Genomic DNA, 19,487 nt, shown 5'->3' with positions numbered 1-19,487 from the left:
GCCAGTAGTCGCTTGTCTGCAACCACTTACATGGAGAGATCTTCATTAGACATTCTTATATTTTCTTCTCTAGTTGGCTACCCAACAATCACCTTGATAGCAGCCATCATCCCAAAGAGATTTCAGTATAACCTTCATCTCTAACAGCCCTTGAGGATTGCATTTCGCTCCCTCTACAGTTGGTTGTCCCTTCACCATTCAGCATTACCTTCTATACCCTACTACTTAGATTTCCTTCTATTCCCTACTGCTCAAGTTGTCCCTTTATCATTCGGCACTACCTTCTATACCCTACTGCTCAGAAGATTGTGTTTCACTCCCTCTACAGCACAAGTTTTCTTTAGATACTATTGCCTAATTAGCCAGAACAGCACACTCATATTCGAGCTTCAGCTCCATTGTATCAACCTGAATCATTGAGCATGATTCGGTGATTCATCATTCATCTTCTTCTTCTTCTATGTTTTTTGGGTTTCTCGCTCCTCTCTCAGTGTTTGCCATACACTCTGTTTCTCCCCGCAAAACCTGTTCTCTCTTTGGTTTGCTTTCATAAGAGTCATATTTTGACACAACAGCCCTAGAGAGTTTCATATGAGAAACCCTAATTTGGAAGGATTCTTCTATACCTATAAATAGACAAGCTGCCCACCATTCAGCCCTATCCTTGTGTGCATATTTCTCACTTGCATGTGCAGATTTCAACCATCAGCCCTCATCAACAAACCATCCAACCCCTGGCGACTACAGCCCTCCAACTTTTAGCACTCGGTGGGGCATCTCAAGCTATTGTCCAATTGTCTAGAACCTTCTAGCTGCTACATTTACACCTTTTGTGCTATTGCCAATTGCTTCCCCACCATCTATTTCTATTCTCTGTTTGTTACCTTGCAACCAATCAACAAGTTTCTGCCCCTTCTTGCATCTGCTGCAGCCTGCATTTTGCTGTCCAACATGTCGCCTACATCAGCACTCTTATTGCCAAAAGTCACCTGACTGTCCTCAGCCTCGCATGTTCACTTCTCAGCTCGTTCAGGTGGTACACTGCTGCACTTACCAGATTTCAACCTCGAGACTACTAGTTTTGGTGACCAACCTATTGCCCCTCATCATTCAGCACTCTCTCACCTCCAACCGGTGGTTACAGCACTCTCGATCAATCTCTGATGGACATCGCCCTCCCACATAATTCACTACTCTGCCCTTGAGCACTTTGTACAATCTTACATTTATTTGCTGCATTGATTCATTCAAGTAGCTCAAAAAGCTTTGGGGGTCTAGGCACCTAAAAGTTGGCTACTAAGAGAAAGATGCTAGATAAGTATTCCATATATAAGCAAAGTGTGTGTGCCCAATGATGAGAATATCCGCAAAAATATTTTGTATGAGTGTCATGACATGCCAAGCGCAAGATACCCTCGTATACACTGGACTTTGGGCTTGGACACTCGCTAGTTTTATTAACTACACATGAAGTATAGGTCACGATAAGAAGTATTTCTATGGATTAAATAGTAGGATTACCCAGTATGAATTGAGCTCGGACAAGCTCCAAAAGTGTGGCCAGGATGGCCTTCAGCTCTGATACTAGTTTGTGGTGGCCAACGCACACTAAAGGTTTGATGTTTGGCAATGGCACAGAGAGAGAGAGAGAGAGAGAGAGAGAGTGTGTGTGTGTGTGTGTGTGTGAGCGCAATAGCAATAGAGAGTTAGAGAGAGTGAGATGCACGATGTGTGGGTACTAAAAGTTGTACCACTCTTAGGTTTTTATGATAGTTATATGTAAAGTACAAAGTATAAGTGCTAGGGAGTATTCACACCCAAGCACGTATAAAAGGCATCGTCGCCCTTTATTCCCAACAATGTCAAAGCTAAGCAATTAAAATGCACATACTTGTGATACGCTTCCCCCTTGAAATTATTCCCTAGGGCTCGATTGCACTCCAATGCGAGACAAGTAAAAGTACTCGATTGAAAAAAGCATAGGCATTATAGTCAAAAAACATCAACAACTGTGCTACTACCAAACATATGCAAACATGTCCAAGCAACAAAACTGAGTTATGACTCACCAAAATGAATCATAATTGCTATCAGAACCACCTGGCATGCGTCCATTGGCTCTAAACCAAAAGTGAAATTTTGATACTTTGCTTAATATTTCCTCAAAAGTTAATCAAATGTGCAAATACGAATTGCACATGTGAGGTGCAAGTTAGTTATTTCACAATGTGGGACCTATGACCACAAGATATCTCAGTTGGTATCAAAGGCAAAAGTTGTAAGAAGAAGTACTTGATAGATACTAGGTGGTCCCTAGTTTTAATTTGCACTTAGAATAATTATTTGACCAATAAGTGTCAATGGTGACACTAGGAACTAGGCATTAATTAATTAATCAATGCATGTTCAAGGGTCAAATTATGCACAGGATCACTTGGGGGTCAAAATGGCCTAGCTAACTAAAATTTAGATGGGCACAATCAATTTTTTGGGCAAGGTCAAAGGGCTGAATTAATTTTCACAATTATTAATTTTGAAAATTAATTAAATGACTGAAAATTCTGAAATATGGATTAAGAAGGCTTCCACTTGGCAAACCTTGCCCGTGCAAGTGGAAAGAAGGCTATGGAAGGCTAGAGAATGGTCGTTCCAGCTTTTGAGAGGCTAAGAGAGAGGGAGGAGAGGCTGTACCAGCAGTTGCACACCAATTCCAGCCAGTATGAGGCAGCAGACAATAGCCCAAGGAGGGTGTGCAGCAGCAGGCGACAACTTCTTGGAGCTGGCGACAACACTTTCAGTCCTCCTGGGCAACAAGCGACAAAAGCCGGGCAGATTATGGTCAGGGCAAGAATTGATTTGATTAGTTTCTTGCAATGAAACTTTGAATTTTCTCTCTCTACGGCATTCTCTTCATCCTCCAACTTTTCCTCAACATATCTCAGTAATTCTCAACCATTAGTACCAAAATTCAACCAAATTTGGTGGACAGCAGAGAGATTACTGCTGTGAATCCTAATTTGCAACAATAATTAGGGGGTTTAGCAACCACCTTGAAACCCGTGCGAGAGACAAAAGCTCTAGAACATTGAAATCAACAGCTGGAATTCAAGCAATTGCATCCCATCCCAATTAGATTTGGGGCTAGATTTGACCGGCTATTGTTTATTCAAGGTCAAGTCTTGGTTGAACTCAAGGAGGCAAACTGACAAACACCTTGTTGGTCATTTGTGACAGCGAAAGGCATTTGGAGAAAGAAGGCTATTCAAGGAATCTCGGTATATTCTATCCAAATTGCAATAAAAGATAAAGTACCCATCTACATACGAGGTACAGTGACTAGTATGAATAGTGACCTCATGGCAAACATATTGTCAGCAAACAATACGCTCAATGCATGCTGAATACATCCAATCCACTATATATATGAGTTGTCCATCACTAGACATCTCTACTAAATCTAAAAGAGCTTGATTTGGCCTTTAGCCTCGTGGTTTTGTGCAGAAAGGGAAAGCAGAAAAAAGTATGCACATTGAAAAAGGCATTGTATGGTCTAAACCAAGCACCTTGGGTTTGGTTTGAGAGGACACATGCATACTTGACCGCACATATGGTGTTTAGAACAATCCAACTAAGAGTATCCTATATGTTAGACATGAGGGTGATGTGCCTTTGATCATTGTGGTTTATATCAATGCTACTCATCATTGGCCTTAATGAGACACATATTGATGATTTCAAGGTTGAGTTGAATTCAGCTTTTGACATTGTTAGATTTGGTGACCAATCTAGGGTGAAAATTTTGAATACCAATCTAGCGTGAAATTTTGAATAAAGCACCTCATTACAACCCTCATATCCCTTGCGGGTTGATGAGCCCACAGGAAATAAAACAATCTACATGGGAGTGCACCTAGTTCTCACAATTAATACAATGATGACACAAATTTACAAGTGCCTCAAGATGATCCAATGAAGTTCAAAAATTCATGTCTCCCAAAATATTTCTCCATACTTTGTATTTGAGGTTGCTTCAATTTTCCTCCTACTTTTGTTTTTCACTTTTCATCATTAACAAAGCTCCATTTGGAAACAAGAGGGCAATGCTCCAATGGACCAATCTGTAAATGCATTGCTTTGTAGTTGCTCTGTAAAAATGCCCAATTAAGAAACCTAGCAACCACTAAAATCCAATGAGCTTCTCCAAGAAGACACTCAAGTATGATCAATAAGTACTAACACTAATTCAACACAAATCCAAGCAGCATCCTTGCTCATCTGAGTCAATAAGTCATGAAATGATTGTCCTACAAGACAACTTGACCCATTGATTTAACCATTAAGATACAGATGTAACACTCAGAGCCAATCCTAATGACAAACCTTGGGTTAAAAGGCTCAATCCTCAAAATCCACAAGACCTTCAAGAAACAAGAAAAGTAAGGAAGCCAAAATTTCACAACTTGCATAAGACTTTCAAGAATATCTAAAGAGAATGTTCCCAAAGCCAAGCATATGATCACAACCAAACCTAGAGTGATGTCTCTTTGGTTATATTGGAAATAATATAAAATAGGTATTTCTTACATGCAACAGTGACAACAATGAGCTAAAAAGTGTGCTTGGTGACAAAGAAAAAGATAAAAGAACTTTCAAACAAGAGAGAGAATGCCTTTGAGCATAGCTTATTAGTTAAGAGATTAAAGCTCATAGTGACTGCTTAAAATGTAATATCAGAATCCTACCTGCGATCTCTTTCTGCATTTGCATGCTCCAGAAGCACCATATAAGCAAGGTCCACCGCAAAAGGATTAGACAAATAATCCTGCACACATATCCCCAGCAACTCACACTGGAAATTTTCTGACAATATTCACTATATGCTTTAATATAGCCTAGACATTCAATAGAATAAGAACACAGCAGCACTATACGTACCACAACCTGATACCCTGTGATTTCTTGCCTAAAGCAAAACAATAGCTTCACAACTAAACAATCTTATGAGCTCAGAAAATATATTAAAATTGAAGTTATCCATTTACAAATTGCACTTCATAAAGACTACTTATTAGAGAGCATTTATATGAAGCATCTGCCTGAGCTGGAAGCAGCTACAGTCAATCAACCAATCTAACTGTTGTGAAATTTTGTAATCTAAGCATACAGCAAGTCCCAAAGTTACTACAGAAGTCTTCACAAGGAACCTATTGGCTTACACACCATCACTATTCAGTGGACTTTCTCATCTAATATACACACCACAAACACTCTTAACTAAGTCTCAACTCACAAAGATGAGCCAGGAAAATCACAACAATTGACTAGGGCGAATATCACTTCATGCCAAGATAAAAACTGTAAGATACTAGTCTCCAAATACGAACAACTGGAAAGAGGAGAATCCGAAGGGGGAAATGATCCTCCTACTCAAACACTGCAGTCGAACCTTTTCACCCACAACCACCACCTAATGATATATAGAGGATGGAAAAAGGCTGTCTAGAGCGGACTTCACTCTGCACACCCACCCATATGTAATCCTGCACCTTTGTCACTTTATTATGCCAATATTAAAAGTGTGAGACACTAGTCTCAAACACAAACAACTGGAAAGAAGAGAATCCAAAAAGGGAGAAGTAATCCTGCTACTCATACATTATAGTCAAACCTGATCACCCGCTGCTACCACCACCTAATGATATATGCAAGATGGAAAGAAAACTTCCAAGAGCGAGCTTCGCTCTGTACACCAGCCCATATGTAATCCTGCACATTTGTGTTCTTCTATCCCTCCATGGTGCTCACCCTTGTTTTCACCTTTGTTTCCGTCAAATATCCTAAAATAGATGCCTACAATAGAGGACTAAAGAATCCCACCTTCAAGGCACACATCTATTATTCCTAATGGTCCTAGCCGTCTCTCCATTGTGGCTAGGCATGCCTTACATGGACAATCTCATTTTGACATGTGACCATGCCCAGAAGGTCAAGCAAACACAGGAGGCACTACATGAGATGTTTGAGATGACAGATATGGGACTTCTACGCTTCTTTCAAGGTCATGAGATCTGGCAGACTCCGAGGGGGGTTTTCATCTCTCAATAGTGGTATGTGCAAGAGCCTTTCACCACCTTTGGATTGAGGGATGTCAATCTATTTTTTGTTGGAAATAAAGGCCCTCGTGCCTTTTAATGTGCTTGAATGTGAACACACCCTTAGCACTTGTACTCTCATATATATATCTATCTAAAAACCTAAAGTGGTACACTCGTCATTGTACCCAAACAAAAAACGTACTCACTCTCTACTCTCTGTCTCTCCCCATGCTAACAGCCACTTAGTGTCTCGATTTTTGTGCTCCCAGTCACTACAAACTGGTATCAGAGCCAGCAACGAGTGCACACTTCTCAAGATGTCAGAAGTGTGTCACGCTGCAGAAGGCGAGCAGGTCATGAGTTCATGGGTGACGATTGCTGCAGGCGTGATAGGGGAGCTGACAGGCCAGCTCTTGGCGGGCAGCAAACCAGCTGACTAGCGAACTCTTGGCGGCCAACAGACTAACAGTCGACAAGAGTGTTGACTGTCAAACGAAGGCAGTGTGGACCAGCGGGCGCTGACAATGAACGCGGCACGGTCCAGCCGGCGCGACATGCAATAGCGGGGCTCACGGACGGGACCAGAGCACAACGGACGAGACCAGCGGGACATGCAAGGATGGGACCAGCAGGGCTCATGGGCACCAACTCATGGGTCAATGTTGTTGGTAGAAGAGGAGCACAGCTGAGAGAGACGGAGGTCGAGCAAGAGTGAGCGAGAGAGCGTGACGGCTGAAAAGTGAGTGAGCAGAGTGAAAGTATGATTTGGTTAGAGTGTACCAACATTGTTTTGATACACAAAGAATAAAATGTATTTATACTTAGGGCATGTAAAGGGTGCATTCACATGTACAATGTACGTGTACTATACACGGGCGGTAAAAACCGGGCCTTTATCCCAACAACCTCCCACTTAAAGGTCCCATGAGAACCTCTAGCTAACCAACTCCCATTAGTCGAATGCAATGCTCGTGCTGAGCTTTGCTTAGACTTTTAGTGAGAATATATGCAAGGTTATCTTATGTTTTAATCTTGATCAATGTGATTTGCACATCTTCCAGAATCTCTCTGATGAAGTCATATCGCACATCTATATGCTTTGTGCATGAATGATACATGGTATTCTTAGCCAAATACACAGCACTCTGGCTATCACATCCCAAAATTATAGGACCCATAGACATGCGGAGATCATCTACAAGTCTGCTCAACCATATAGCTTCCTTAGAAGCTTCAGTAGCTGATATGTATTCAGCTTCAGTGGTACTCAGTGCAACGATGTTCTGCAACCTAGAACACCAAGAAACAACTCCACCAACAACTTTGAAGATATACCCACTTGTGGACCTACGAGTGTCCAAGTCACCTGCCAAGTTTGCATCACAATAACCCTGCAAACTATGTGCACCTTGCCCATAGCAAATACTTTTTCTTTGTGTACCCTTAAGGTATCAAAGAATACACTTAACAACCTCCCAATGTGCTTTGCCAGGATTTGACATAACCCTACTAACCTCCCACTACATGAGTAATGTCTCGACAAGTAGCAACCATAGAATACATAAGAGAGCCACAAGTGTTGGGATGTAAAGGTCCTTTATTCACCTCCATGTATTTTACACGTGTATTGTTATGTTGTACATGTGAATGCACCCTTACAAGCCCTAAGTATAAATACATTTTATTCTTTGTGTACCAACACATTGTTGGTACACCCAAATCTGTTCGTCACTCTTACTCTCACTCTCACTCACCTGTTCACTTCCTCTGCTGCAAATCTTCACGCTTCCGCTACCCGCGCGCTCCAACAACTGGTATCAGAGCTGAGGTTAAGGTGCTTGCGCTCCTCGAAGTCCGTGTGAGACAACACCAGCTCTTCGCTCGCGAGAAATCAGTAAGTCGTCACTCATACAGGTCAGGTCGTCATTGTTTCCAGGCACGTGTATGTGCTGGACAGTCAGGCAACAGTGTTGCAGGTCACGTTTTGTGCAAGCGACAGCCTGATAGACAGGCGACAGGTCGTTTTTGACCTGGCAGACAGGACAGGTCGTTTTTGACCTAGCAGGCAGGGACAAGTCGTTTTTGACCTGGCAGGCAGAACATGTCATTTTTTGATCAGGCGACAATCAAACAGGTCACGAGCAGCCAGGACAGGTCGTTTTTTGATCAGGCGCAGGCTGGACAGGCTGCGTGGCATCAGGCACAGGTCAACGACTGCAGGCGACAGCTCGCGCAGGCTGCGTGGCATCTAACGGGCAGCGCGATAGTCAACGGCTGGTGACGGGGTGATTCGACACATTATTTCTTCCAGAAATTTTTTTAAATTTCTCTAAGGTTTATTGCAAGCAACCCTTTTGCCACTGACGGGAGTTCACGCGCGCAAGCACAGTTCTCAGATTTGGTCAAATTTGAACCTGGAAATTTGGGGCTTTTCCCAGATTTGATGTTGTTTATGCTTGACAGTGACATCTGTGTCAGAAATTGCAGACATTGTGTGCATTGACCTCAATTAATTTGGGGATTTTTCAAAATTTGTTAAAATTTTGCTCATCCGAGTAAAATTTCTTGGCATTGGACCAAGGAAAATTGGGGCTTTTCATGTATTGATGCAATTTTGCTCAGCTGAGTCAGTTTGGGTGACATTTACGCACATTTGGACCTGGAAATTTGGGATTTTGTGCAGAATTTGATAAATTTCTGCATTATTTGCCTGTGCAGTGGCTGGTTTATGTCAAAACAGCAGAGGATTATTGCTGGTTATGCAAGAACAGCAGTGTATTTGCTGATTTAGCTTGTGCTCTTGCAGTTCAGTGTTTTTTACACTTGTACTTGTGAAAAATGGCTGCAACTTCTTCCAGTTCTGATATTAAAAGTTTGATGGAAATCAAGCGATTTGATGGTCAGGGCTTTGATCTTTGGAAAGATCGTATGCAAGGCATACTGTTCTTAAAGGATTGTGAGGATGCCTTGCAAATGGATAAACCCGCACAAATATCTGAGGCGGATTGGGCCAAAGTCAATAAAAGGGCTGTGGCTTATATAAAGATGGGTGTCACTGATGACATTTTGGCAGACATTAAGGGTTTAGACACTGGTCATGCAATATGGGAGAAGTTGAAGACTACCTATGAGATCACCACACCTGTTAATCAGGTGTATTTAATGCGCAAGTTGGTGAATATGCGGCTGGATGAGTCCAAGCCTGCAGAGCTGAGCACTTGAGTGCATTTTACATTGCCTGACTCTTGGGGGACTTTGGTTGTTTCTCTCAGCAATAACCCCAATCTCACATATGATGGTGTGAGGGGTTCCATCTTGAATGAAGAAATTAGACGTAAGTCTAGTGGAGAAGGCAGCAACTCAGCTTATAATGTTAGAGGCAAGGCTGAAAAGAAAAATGCAAATGCTGGACAGAGAAGCAGGAGCAAGAGCAAAGGAAAAGAAAAGAGTGATGTTGCATGCTATCAGTGTGGTCGGAAGGGCCACAAGAAGCCTGATTGCAAGTATTACAAGAAGGAACAAGAGAGAAAGAAGAATGCACGAGACAAAAAGAAGAAAGAGGAAAAGACAGATGCATCTGAGGCAGGTAAAGGCAAGGAAAAGGCCAATGTGGCCTCCAGTGTTGTCATAGAGGAGCTCTCAGATGCAGAGGCTGATGTATTATGTGTAGTGGATTATGATGCCCTTGTATGTCACATGCAGGATATGCAGATCACCAAGGCTGATGTGATTGATGCACTTTTGTCAATTGATGATTGTGTCACTCAGACTTGGATTGTAGACTCTGGTGCCTCTTTCCATGTGACTCCATGCTTGCAGTGTTTTGCTACTTTTGATGCAGGCTGTTATGGCAAGGTTTACCTTGGAAATAATCATGCTTGCAGCATTGATGGGATTGGCACCATACACTTGTCTTTGGATAATGGGCAAGAACTTGTGTTGAAAGATGTCAGATATGTGCCTGGCATCAAGAAGAGTTTACTATCTGTTGGACAGCTTGACTTGCATGGTTACACCACACTGTTTGGTGGTGCTTTATGGAAATTAAAAAGGGGTTCCATGCTGATTGCTAAAGGAACCAAGAAGGGCACTTTGTATTGTCTGCACTGTAAAGCTTTGAATGGCAAGTTTCTTGCAGTTGCTGAAATTGGCTGTCATTTGGAGTTATGGCATAAGAGATTAGGCCATATGAGCCAGAAAGGACTTGATGTTCTTACCTCTTTGAAGAGGGTTGATGGAAAAGGCTCTAAACTTGATTTTTGTAATGACTGTCAGTTTGGAAAGCAAACGAAAAATTCCTTTTACTCTGGTGTCTCCCGTAAGTCAAATGTATTGGACTTGGTGCATTCTGATGTATGTAGCATGCCTTTGAAATCATTGGGTGGTACTGCATACTTTGCCTCTTTTATTGATGATTGTTCCAGGAAGATTTGGGTTTATTTGTTGAAAAAGAAAAGTGAAGTGTTTGCTGTTTTTAAAACATTTCATGCATTCGTGACCACTCAGACAGATAGAAAGTTGAAATGCTTGAGAACTGATAATGGGGGTGAGTTCACGTCTAATGAATTTAAGTCCTTTTGTGACTTGCATGGGATCAAGAGGGAGCTTACAGCCCTTCTTCAAATGGTGTGGCTGAAAGATACAATAGGACTCTATGTGAGAGAGTGCGGTGCATGCTGTCCACTACTAATCTCCCTCATGAATTTTGGGGAGAGGCACTTAAAACCGCAGTTCACATTTGCAACCGCTCTCCAAACAGGTCCCTAAATAATGGCATTCCTGAGGAGGTTTGGTCTGGCAAACCGGCCTCATATGACCATTTATGAATATTTGGCTATGATGCTTTTGTGCATGTTAGAAATGAACTGAGGAATAAACTTGACCCGAAATCCACCAAAGGCATTTTCATGGGCTATGATGATGAGGGTGAATTTGGCTATAGAGTGTGGCTACCTCAGTCCAAGAAAATTGTTCGCAGCCGTAATGTTGTGTTTAATGAGGCAAAGTTGCTGAAAGGTACTTTAGCCTCTGATGAAGACATGAAAAAGGTCAAATTTCAGAATTTGCAGCCACCTATTACTTCAAATGATGAGCCTCATGGTGCTGTACCACAGGCTGAAACTGATGATCAGCCGGTTATCTTTGAGCCAGATGATGATGGACAGCAAATAGAAGCACAGGGAGGTCATGGACAGCAAGATAGACTTGCTGATTATGAAAATGCAGGTGCTGGAAATGAAAATGAAGGTGCTGTACAGCATGAACAGCATGCTGAAAATGGCTTACAGCAGCCAATAAATGCTGAAAATAACATGCCTCTAGATGTAGATCCGATTCCTGAGAATGTAGATCATTGGGTACGCAAGTCTACACGCCTAAGAAGGCAGCCACATAGGTATGACCCCTCTTTGCATTATGTGATGCTTACTGATGAGGGTGAGCCTCTGACATATAAAGAGGCTAAGTCATGCAAATTCAACAATAAGTGGGAGCTAGCTATGCAGGAAGAGATTAAATCTCTGTATGCTAATGATACTTGGGATCTTGTGTCGTTGCCCAAAGGAAGAAAGCCTCTTCCAAACAAATGGGTTTACAAAGTAAAGACAGTTGATGGGAAACCCAAGTACAAGGCAAGATTGGTTGCGAAAGGGTATGCACAGAAGGAAGGGATTGACTTCCAGGAGGTCTTCTCACCTGTCGTGAAGATGACCACACTACGTGTGCTTTTTGCTCTCACTACTGTATTGGATTTAGAGCTGTACCAAATAGATGTGAAAACAGCTTTTCTGCATGGTGACATTGATGAGGAGATCTACATGAAACAGCCCGAGGGTTTTGTAGTTCCTGGAAAAGAGCAATTGGTGTGTAAACTAAAACGCAGCTTATATGGGCTGAAACAAGCACCACGGCAGTGGTACAAAAAGTTTGACACTTTTATGCTCTCTCATGGGTTTACGCGTAGCCATACAGATCATTGTTTGTATATGAAAAAGGATACAGATGGCAACCCTATCATACTTGTTTTGTATGTGGATGATATGTTGTTAGCTGGGAAGAGAAAGACTAGCTTGGATGCTCTCAAAGATCAGCTGAAATCAGCTTTTTCCATGAAAGATTTGGGGAATGCAGAGCATATATTGGGCATGAGGATTCGTAGGGATAGAACGCAGAAATTGCTGTTCTTATCTCAAGAAAAGTACATTGAAAAGGTACTGGACAGATTTAACATGGCTGAAGCTAAGCCTCTCGGAGTACCCTTACCTCCATACCTTAAGCTTAGTAAAGCCAACAGCCCAAAAGATGACATGGAAGCCAATGCTATGAAGGGAGTCCCTTATGCATCAGCTTGTGGCTCTCTTATGTATACTATGGTTGCTACTCGTCCAGACATTGCTCATGCAGTGGGAGTTGTTAGCAGGTTTATGTCAAATCCTGGCAAACCACATTGGGAGGCTGTCAAGAGTATTCTTAGATATCTGAAGGGTACACAAAGAAAGTGTATTTGCTATGGCCAGGGTGCACTTAATTTGCAGGGTTATTGTGATGCAGACATGGCAGGTGACTTAGACACTCGCAGGTCCACTAGCGGGTATGTCTTTACAGTTCCTGGAGGGGCCGTCTCTTGGTGCTCCAGGTTGCAGAACATCGTCGCACTGAGTACTACTGAAGCTGAATACATATCAGTTACTGAAGCTTCTAAGGAAGCTATATGTTTAAGCAGACTCGCAGAGGATCTCCGCATGTTTATGAGTACTCCAGTGTTGGGATGTGATAGCCAGAGTGCTGTGTATCTGGCTAAAAATGCCATGTATCATTCACGCACAAAGCATATTGATGTGCGATATCACTTTATTAGACAAATTCTGGAGGATGGTCTAATCACATTGACCAAGATCAAAACACAAGACAACCCTGCAGATGTTCTCACTAAAAGTCTAGGCAAGGCTCAGCATGAGCATTGCATACGACTAGTGGGAGTTGGTTAAAGGTTCACTCCGGACCTTTAAGTGGGAGGTTGTTGGGATGTAAAGGTCCTTTATTCACCTCCGTGTATTTTACACGTGTATTGTTATGTTGTACATGTGAATACACCCTTACGGGCCCTAAGTATAAATACATTTTATTCTTTGTGTACCAACACATTGTTGGTACACCCAAATCTGTTCGTCAATCTTACTCTCACTCTCACTCACCTGTTCACTTCCTCTGCTGCAAATCTTCACGCTTCCGCTACCCGCGCGCTCCAACAACAAGTTGATGCATAAGGAACTCCCTTCATAGCATTTGCTTCCAAGTCATCTTTCGGGCTGTTGGCTTTGCTAAGCTTGAGATAAGGAGGTAAGGGTAACCCAAAAGGCTTAGCTTCAGCCATGTTAAATCTGTCCAGTACCATTCCAATGTACTTTTCTTGAGATAAAAGCAGCAATTTCTGCATTCTATCACTACGAATCCTCATGCCCAAAATATGCTCTACATTCCCCAAATCTTTCATGGAAAAGGCTGATTTCAGCTGATTTTTGAGAGCGTCCAAGCTAGTCTTCCTTTTCCCAGCTAGTAACATATCATCCACATACAAAACAAGTAAGATGGGGCTACCATCTATATCCTTTTTTCATGTACAAGCAATGATCTACATGGCTGCGTGCAAACCGATGAGATAGCATAAAAGTGTCAAACTTTTTGTACCACTGCCGTGGTGCTTGCTTCAGCCCATACAAGCTGCATTTTAGCTTACACACCATCTACTCTTTTCCAGGAACTACAAAGCCCTTGGGCTGTTTCATGTAGATTTCCTTATCAATGTCACCATGCAAGAAAGTTGTTTTTACATCCATTTGATACAGCTCTAAGTCCAATACAACAGTAAGAGCAAAAAGCACACATAAAGTGGTCATCTTCACAACAGGTGAGAAGACCACTTGGAAGTGAATCCCTTCCTTCTGTGCATGCCCTTCGACAACCAATCTTGCCTTGTACTTGGGTTTCCTATCAATTGTCTTTACTTTGTACACCCATTTGTTGGGAAGTGGCTTCCTTCCCTTGGGCAATGACACAAAATCCGAAATATCATTTGCATATAGAGATTTAATCTCTTCCTGCATAGCAAGCTCCCACTTACTGCTGAACTCACATGACTTGGCCTCTTTGTATGTAAGAGGCTCACCCTCATCTATAAGCATCACATAATGCAGGGAGGGGTCAAACCTACATGGTTGCTTTCTTACACGTGTAGACCTAAGTACCCAATGATCAACATTTTCAAGATTTGGGTCTACATCTGGAGGTATATTATTTTCAGCATTTATTGGCTGCTATAAGCCATTTTCAGCATGCTGTTCATGTTGTACAACACCTTCATTTTCATCTCCAGCACCTACATTTTCATAATCAGCAAGCATATTTTGCTGTCCATGACCTTCTTGTCCTTCTATTTGCTGTCTATCATCATCTGGCTCAAAAATAACCGGCTGATCAACTTCAGCCTATGATACAACACCATGAGGCTCATTTTTTTAAGTAATAGGTGGCCACAAACTCTGAAATTTCACCTTTTTCATATCTTCATTGCAAGCTCATTAAACACAACATTACGGCAACAAATAATTTTCTTGGACTTAGGTAACCACACTCTGTAGTCAAATTCACCGTCATCACCATAGCCCGTGAAAATGCCTTTGGTGGATTTTGGGTCAAGTTTATTCCTTAGCTTATCCCTAACATGCACAAAAGCATCACAGCCAAATATGCGTAACTGGTCATATAAGGCCGATTTGCCACAGACCAAAAGTAGAAGCATGTACAACCGCATAAGCATTTCGTACAGCCAAGTCTTCCGACAACTTCTGCATACCTCCCTTTCCAAAATTCAAAGCAAGAGGCAATCCTGTTTCTTGTACATGGATCTTGCCATCTTTCAAAAAGATGAGCTATCGTGCCAAGGCCTCCTAATAAGCAGCACAATCTTTTCTCTCATACTACAAACTCATACCACATACATTTTTTTATTAATTTAGGGATAGCTGCCCGTCCCCTTTCCCCTTGTCTTTTTTTCATCCAATTTTGTGACCTTCAATTGAAAATCCCACATGCCTTTAACAAATTCATCTAATACATCTTCCCTAATAGTGGGAACATCAGGCACAGCCATAGGTTTAGCCACAGAAGTGGGTGGCTTATTGGATACATTAACTGTTTTGCCCGTAACAATGGGCAAGCTAGAGACATGCAATCTTTCTCTTCTTCTATGTTTTTTCACAAGTGCGGTAGCAGCTTCTTTGACATGCCTCCACTCTGTTTTAAGACCTGTCTCTACAGTTTGATCCTCTAGGCAATCATCAAGCTTCTCTTGAAGCTCAAGACCTGCTTCTTGTAGAAACAATTCAAATTTCTAACTTGCAAGAGCTTGTTGTTCTGCAAGATCTAACTACTCAAATCGACTTTCAAATTCTCTTAACAATTTTGTAGCCACAGACCCTTATTGAATTGTAAAACCCACTCCTAAAAAGACTTGCGCATAATTAAACGGATGTCTTCAATGCAAAATTCTTCCCTGAGTGTCTTCTTAAAAGCTACCTAGTCAGCATCCTACATGTACAATTCAGAAATCCGCGCTTTCAGTTCATGTACAATGATCCGAACAAAATACTGGCTCCATGCAAGTTGAGCCACCCGAAAGAATTCCATCTTTTGAGCATAGATATATACATATGCAGATACATTCCTGCCATTCAACAACTTCATCTCACACTTAATTGCTTGCAGATCATTCATCACAAAAGTTTCTATTTGAGCAGAAGCATGCATCACCTATTATTGTTATTGTACATGCATAAGCATATTCATATTCTGCACTAGCTGCTCCAAAACATCACTGGAAATTGTGTTCGAAGGTTCCCCCATCTTGTCTTTCCTTCTAACGACCTTTCACATCAGGTTCACCAATGTCGGAAGGATTTTTGTCAAAAGGTCGTATCCACCAAAAATCAAGGATAGATGGAAGTAGAGGATAGGAGATGGAAGAGAAGAAAAAGAATAGACAAGAGGTTAATACGATAAAGACAAAGCATAATGAATCAAATCAATATGTATTGATAGATCCTGGAATCCCTCATCTGGCACTACTCAGAAACAATCTCCAAGCATTAGATCTCCTGGAGCTCCCTCATAGACCAAAAACATGCATCAAACAACAGCTTCCTCTCTACTGCTCGAAACCCAAACCTGGTGGCTCCGTTGGCTCCGAAAGGGGGGTAAAACCCAAAACACCTATTCAAGAATCTCACAAATCACTCCTCCTTCTCCTCTCAGTTCAAAGTGCTATTTACTACCTATCAATTGCATTCGCAATGCTGCGATTTTACCCCTCTTTCTTTTTTCATGGAAAATCCCAAAACTGACTGAAAAAACCCCTTGCTTTTGGCATGTCATCCTATTTTAGAAGTTTCCCTAGCTTTTTAGGATATCTACAACAAATAATATCCAAAATATCAAAATTAGGCTAAAATCATCCAAAAATCTAGTATTTTTGGACCATCCATACCACAGACACTAGCACTAATGACTCAAATCACATTGACTCTCTAGATCAATAAGAAAGTCGAATGATGGTACACTCCAGATTGTTTCAAACTGTGTCCGTATAGCAGCACAACAACACGCAGGCTAAAAACAACAGTAGCTCGTCCTTCTCTTCCTTGGGTTGAGAGCTAGCTAACAGCAATAGAACCTTAGGTGGGGCGGCATCGATTAACGGTGGTTGAACTAAATCCACGCATAGAACCTTGCTTTAATACCAAATGTTGGAAAATGACAGCCAGCTATGGAGAGAAAAGAGAGACAATGAGAGTGTGCTGAAGCAAAAGAGTAGATTATACTTGTTGAACTAAAAGGATGAGAATGAAAGGTACAAGATAGGTCTAAGATAGACCTAGCTCTAACTCAACTAGAGGTAACAAACTCTAACTCTAAGAGTAGTGACACAACTTATAACTTTAGTTGTATTCACATTGAAAACTAAAAAAGAATTAAAGACTAAAACATTGGGCACTACCCATAGAATTGGCAAATTCTAACATTGCTATAGGTTCAATGTCTTTGATGACTCTAATGAGGAGCTTTCTTGTCACTCCTTTGAAAGCCAACATTATCATCATGAAGAAGAGAGCACTCTGAGCCCTTTTGTTCAGTCTTGTCATTCGGAGCAACATTCTCCTTCTCCTCCCCCATCTCTCCATGTTTCCCATAGAACCCATTCTACTAGCTTTGAATTACCCAACATAGCACCATTTGTTTAAGTGCCTATACTCCCTTCTTTACCCAAAGAGGACCAGCTAAACAGTTCCAACTATTTGCTTGGGTCATGTAAGGTGAAATGCCTACTCCACACCTTCAATCTTTGGGAGCTTATTACCCTACCTATACCCCAACTGTCAACCCTTTCACACAACTAGGGTGCACTCGTGAGAGCACCAAGAGTAGGCAAGAGATGACGGTGATGATGAGGAAGGCTAGAGGACTAAAGATGATGATGAGCATGGTGGAGTAGGGAATGGCAATATGCAATAAATAGGCCACACTTGAATATGGCTGACCTACTCGCCGACTTGCAAACAATGATAAGCATGATGGAGTAGGGCTCGCAATAACTAGGCCACACTTGAAGACAGCCAAGCTATTGGCCAACCTACATTTAATGCTCGTCGTGTCTTGTTTAAATGTTACCACCAAGCCCTAAGATGGCAGCCAAAGTCTTTCCTCGCACAAAGATTATGTTCGCCGTGCCCAAGTGGCTAGAACGGCCGTCCAAATTATGAAAACAAGTCACCAAGACTTGTTATCCTTTGTGTACACGCAGACAGGCCAAGAAAGGGCCAAAAGGCAAAAAGAACCTCCACCTAAGATGCCTAGGAGAGACAAACAGACAAACAAAGACTATGTCTAAGCTCTTATGTCCTCATATGTCTTAGACTAAGGCTCACATGCAGGAGATAACCATACAAACAAAAAACATAGAGACACATTTACTAGCAATCACCTAAAATGCCTAAGATAGACAAGTAGGAGATGACGCTACAATAAGAGGCATAGAAACACGTGTACTAACACCCCTCTCATATCCTAGATGTGACAGAACGCCAAAGAAGATGAAATCAATCCAAGGATGGCAGGAAGAGTATCATGGTCAATGAAGGGGATCAATGATAAATACTAGCCAAGGAGTATAACCCCCTCTCCAAGGTTGAAGCCTCATGAAACAGGAACCCAGCACATGCCAATGGGAGTGAAAAAGCATCGAAGGGATCATTCCCAATGAAGTCCAAACAACAATGAGAGAGCCAAGCCACTGAGCAAACTAAGACACGTTAGCAAGGAGCTATCGAAGGCATCGAAACTTGCCAAAAAAGAATATTAGGGACCAAGTACCACAAATGATGGGCATGCTAGCAACAAGGAGTGGTGGCTCAATGACGAAGGAAAGAGGTGGATGCATGAAGGAAAGGCTCGATGAAGACTGTAATCTCTAGCAAAGCTTCTCACAATCCTGGCAACCCTCTCTAGAATAGAATGGGCTAGGGAATCCATAGCCACATCACTCAAACAATCCCCCTCTCAAAGGGATGGGATTATGAGGGATCCACCAAAGGAGATAATGGGGGATGGGGTGAAACCTATGGGATGTGGGAACTGTGTTGAGTTAAAAATGCATTGCATGCTGATTAGCCTCTTAAACAACCCCAAAACATGCTTATTTAATGCAAAAGTAGTGCGTGATTCGAGAGAGTTTCTATGAAACCCTAATTTGGGAGGGTCCATCCACATCTATAAATAGACAAGCTACCCCCATTGTGCAGGTTTCTCACTCTACTATGTAGATTTCAACCATCGGCCACGTACCATCTACTATCCAGTCATCACCAATTGGAGCTCATTGCTATTCAGGCCTAGATAGCCTATTTCCAGCCATCACCCTATTGTTTGGACGTCTCCATCTACTATGTCATCATAGCACCTGATCAGCTTGTCTTTTCGACATCTAGTGCCAAGCAACAAGCTGCTACCATCTCTCCCACGAGGCAACTAGTTACTACTGCAACACCTACGTTTTTGTTGTCCAACACGCCGCCTACATCAGCAAACACCTCTCCAATCGTTGTCTGACAATTCTCTACCTCAAGTGATCAATTTTCAGCCTTCTCTGGTGGTACACTACTACGTTTACCAGATTTCAGCGTTCAACTATTGTGTTTTGGTGACCAGCTTGCTGGCCTTCATTATTCAAACATCTCTCATCTCCAATTGGTGGTTGCAGTACTTGGGATCCAATTCTCGTGGACGTCACTCTCCGACACTACTACTCTACCCTTGGGCACTTTGTACACTCTTCATTCATTT

The 19,487-nt window shown here is 42.0% G+C and overlaps 1 protein-coding gene across 8 annotated transcripts in view; it reads right to left on the bottom strand.

The window, feature by feature from the left end:
- LOC148012052 (uncharacterized) overlaps positions 1-19,487 on the bottom strand; it is a 116,145-nt gene that overhangs the window by 95,013 nt on the left and 1,645 nt on the right. For all 8 annotated transcript variants that reach the window (XM_087669798.1, XM_087669799.1, XM_087669800.1 and 5 more), the window contains exon 2: positions 4,743-4,822. In XM_087669798.1, the coding sequence (XP_087525924.1) occupies positions 4,743-4,822 (80 nt within the window). The remainder of the gene's footprint in view (positions 1-4,742; positions 4,823-19,487) is intronic.

The sequence above is a fragment of the Lygodium microphyllum genome, chromosome 27, assembly GCF_053477565.2.
Source record: "Lygodium microphyllum isolate KBCC chromosome 27, Lygodium_microphyllum_v1.1.10, whole genome shotgun sequence".
Lineage (NCBI taxonomy): Eukaryota > Viridiplantae > Streptophyta > Polypodiopsida > Schizaeales > Lygodiaceae > Lygodium > Lygodium microphyllum.
The sequence above is the reverse complement of the archived record's forward strand: the minus strand, read 5'-3'. Positions and strand labels throughout refer to the sequence as shown.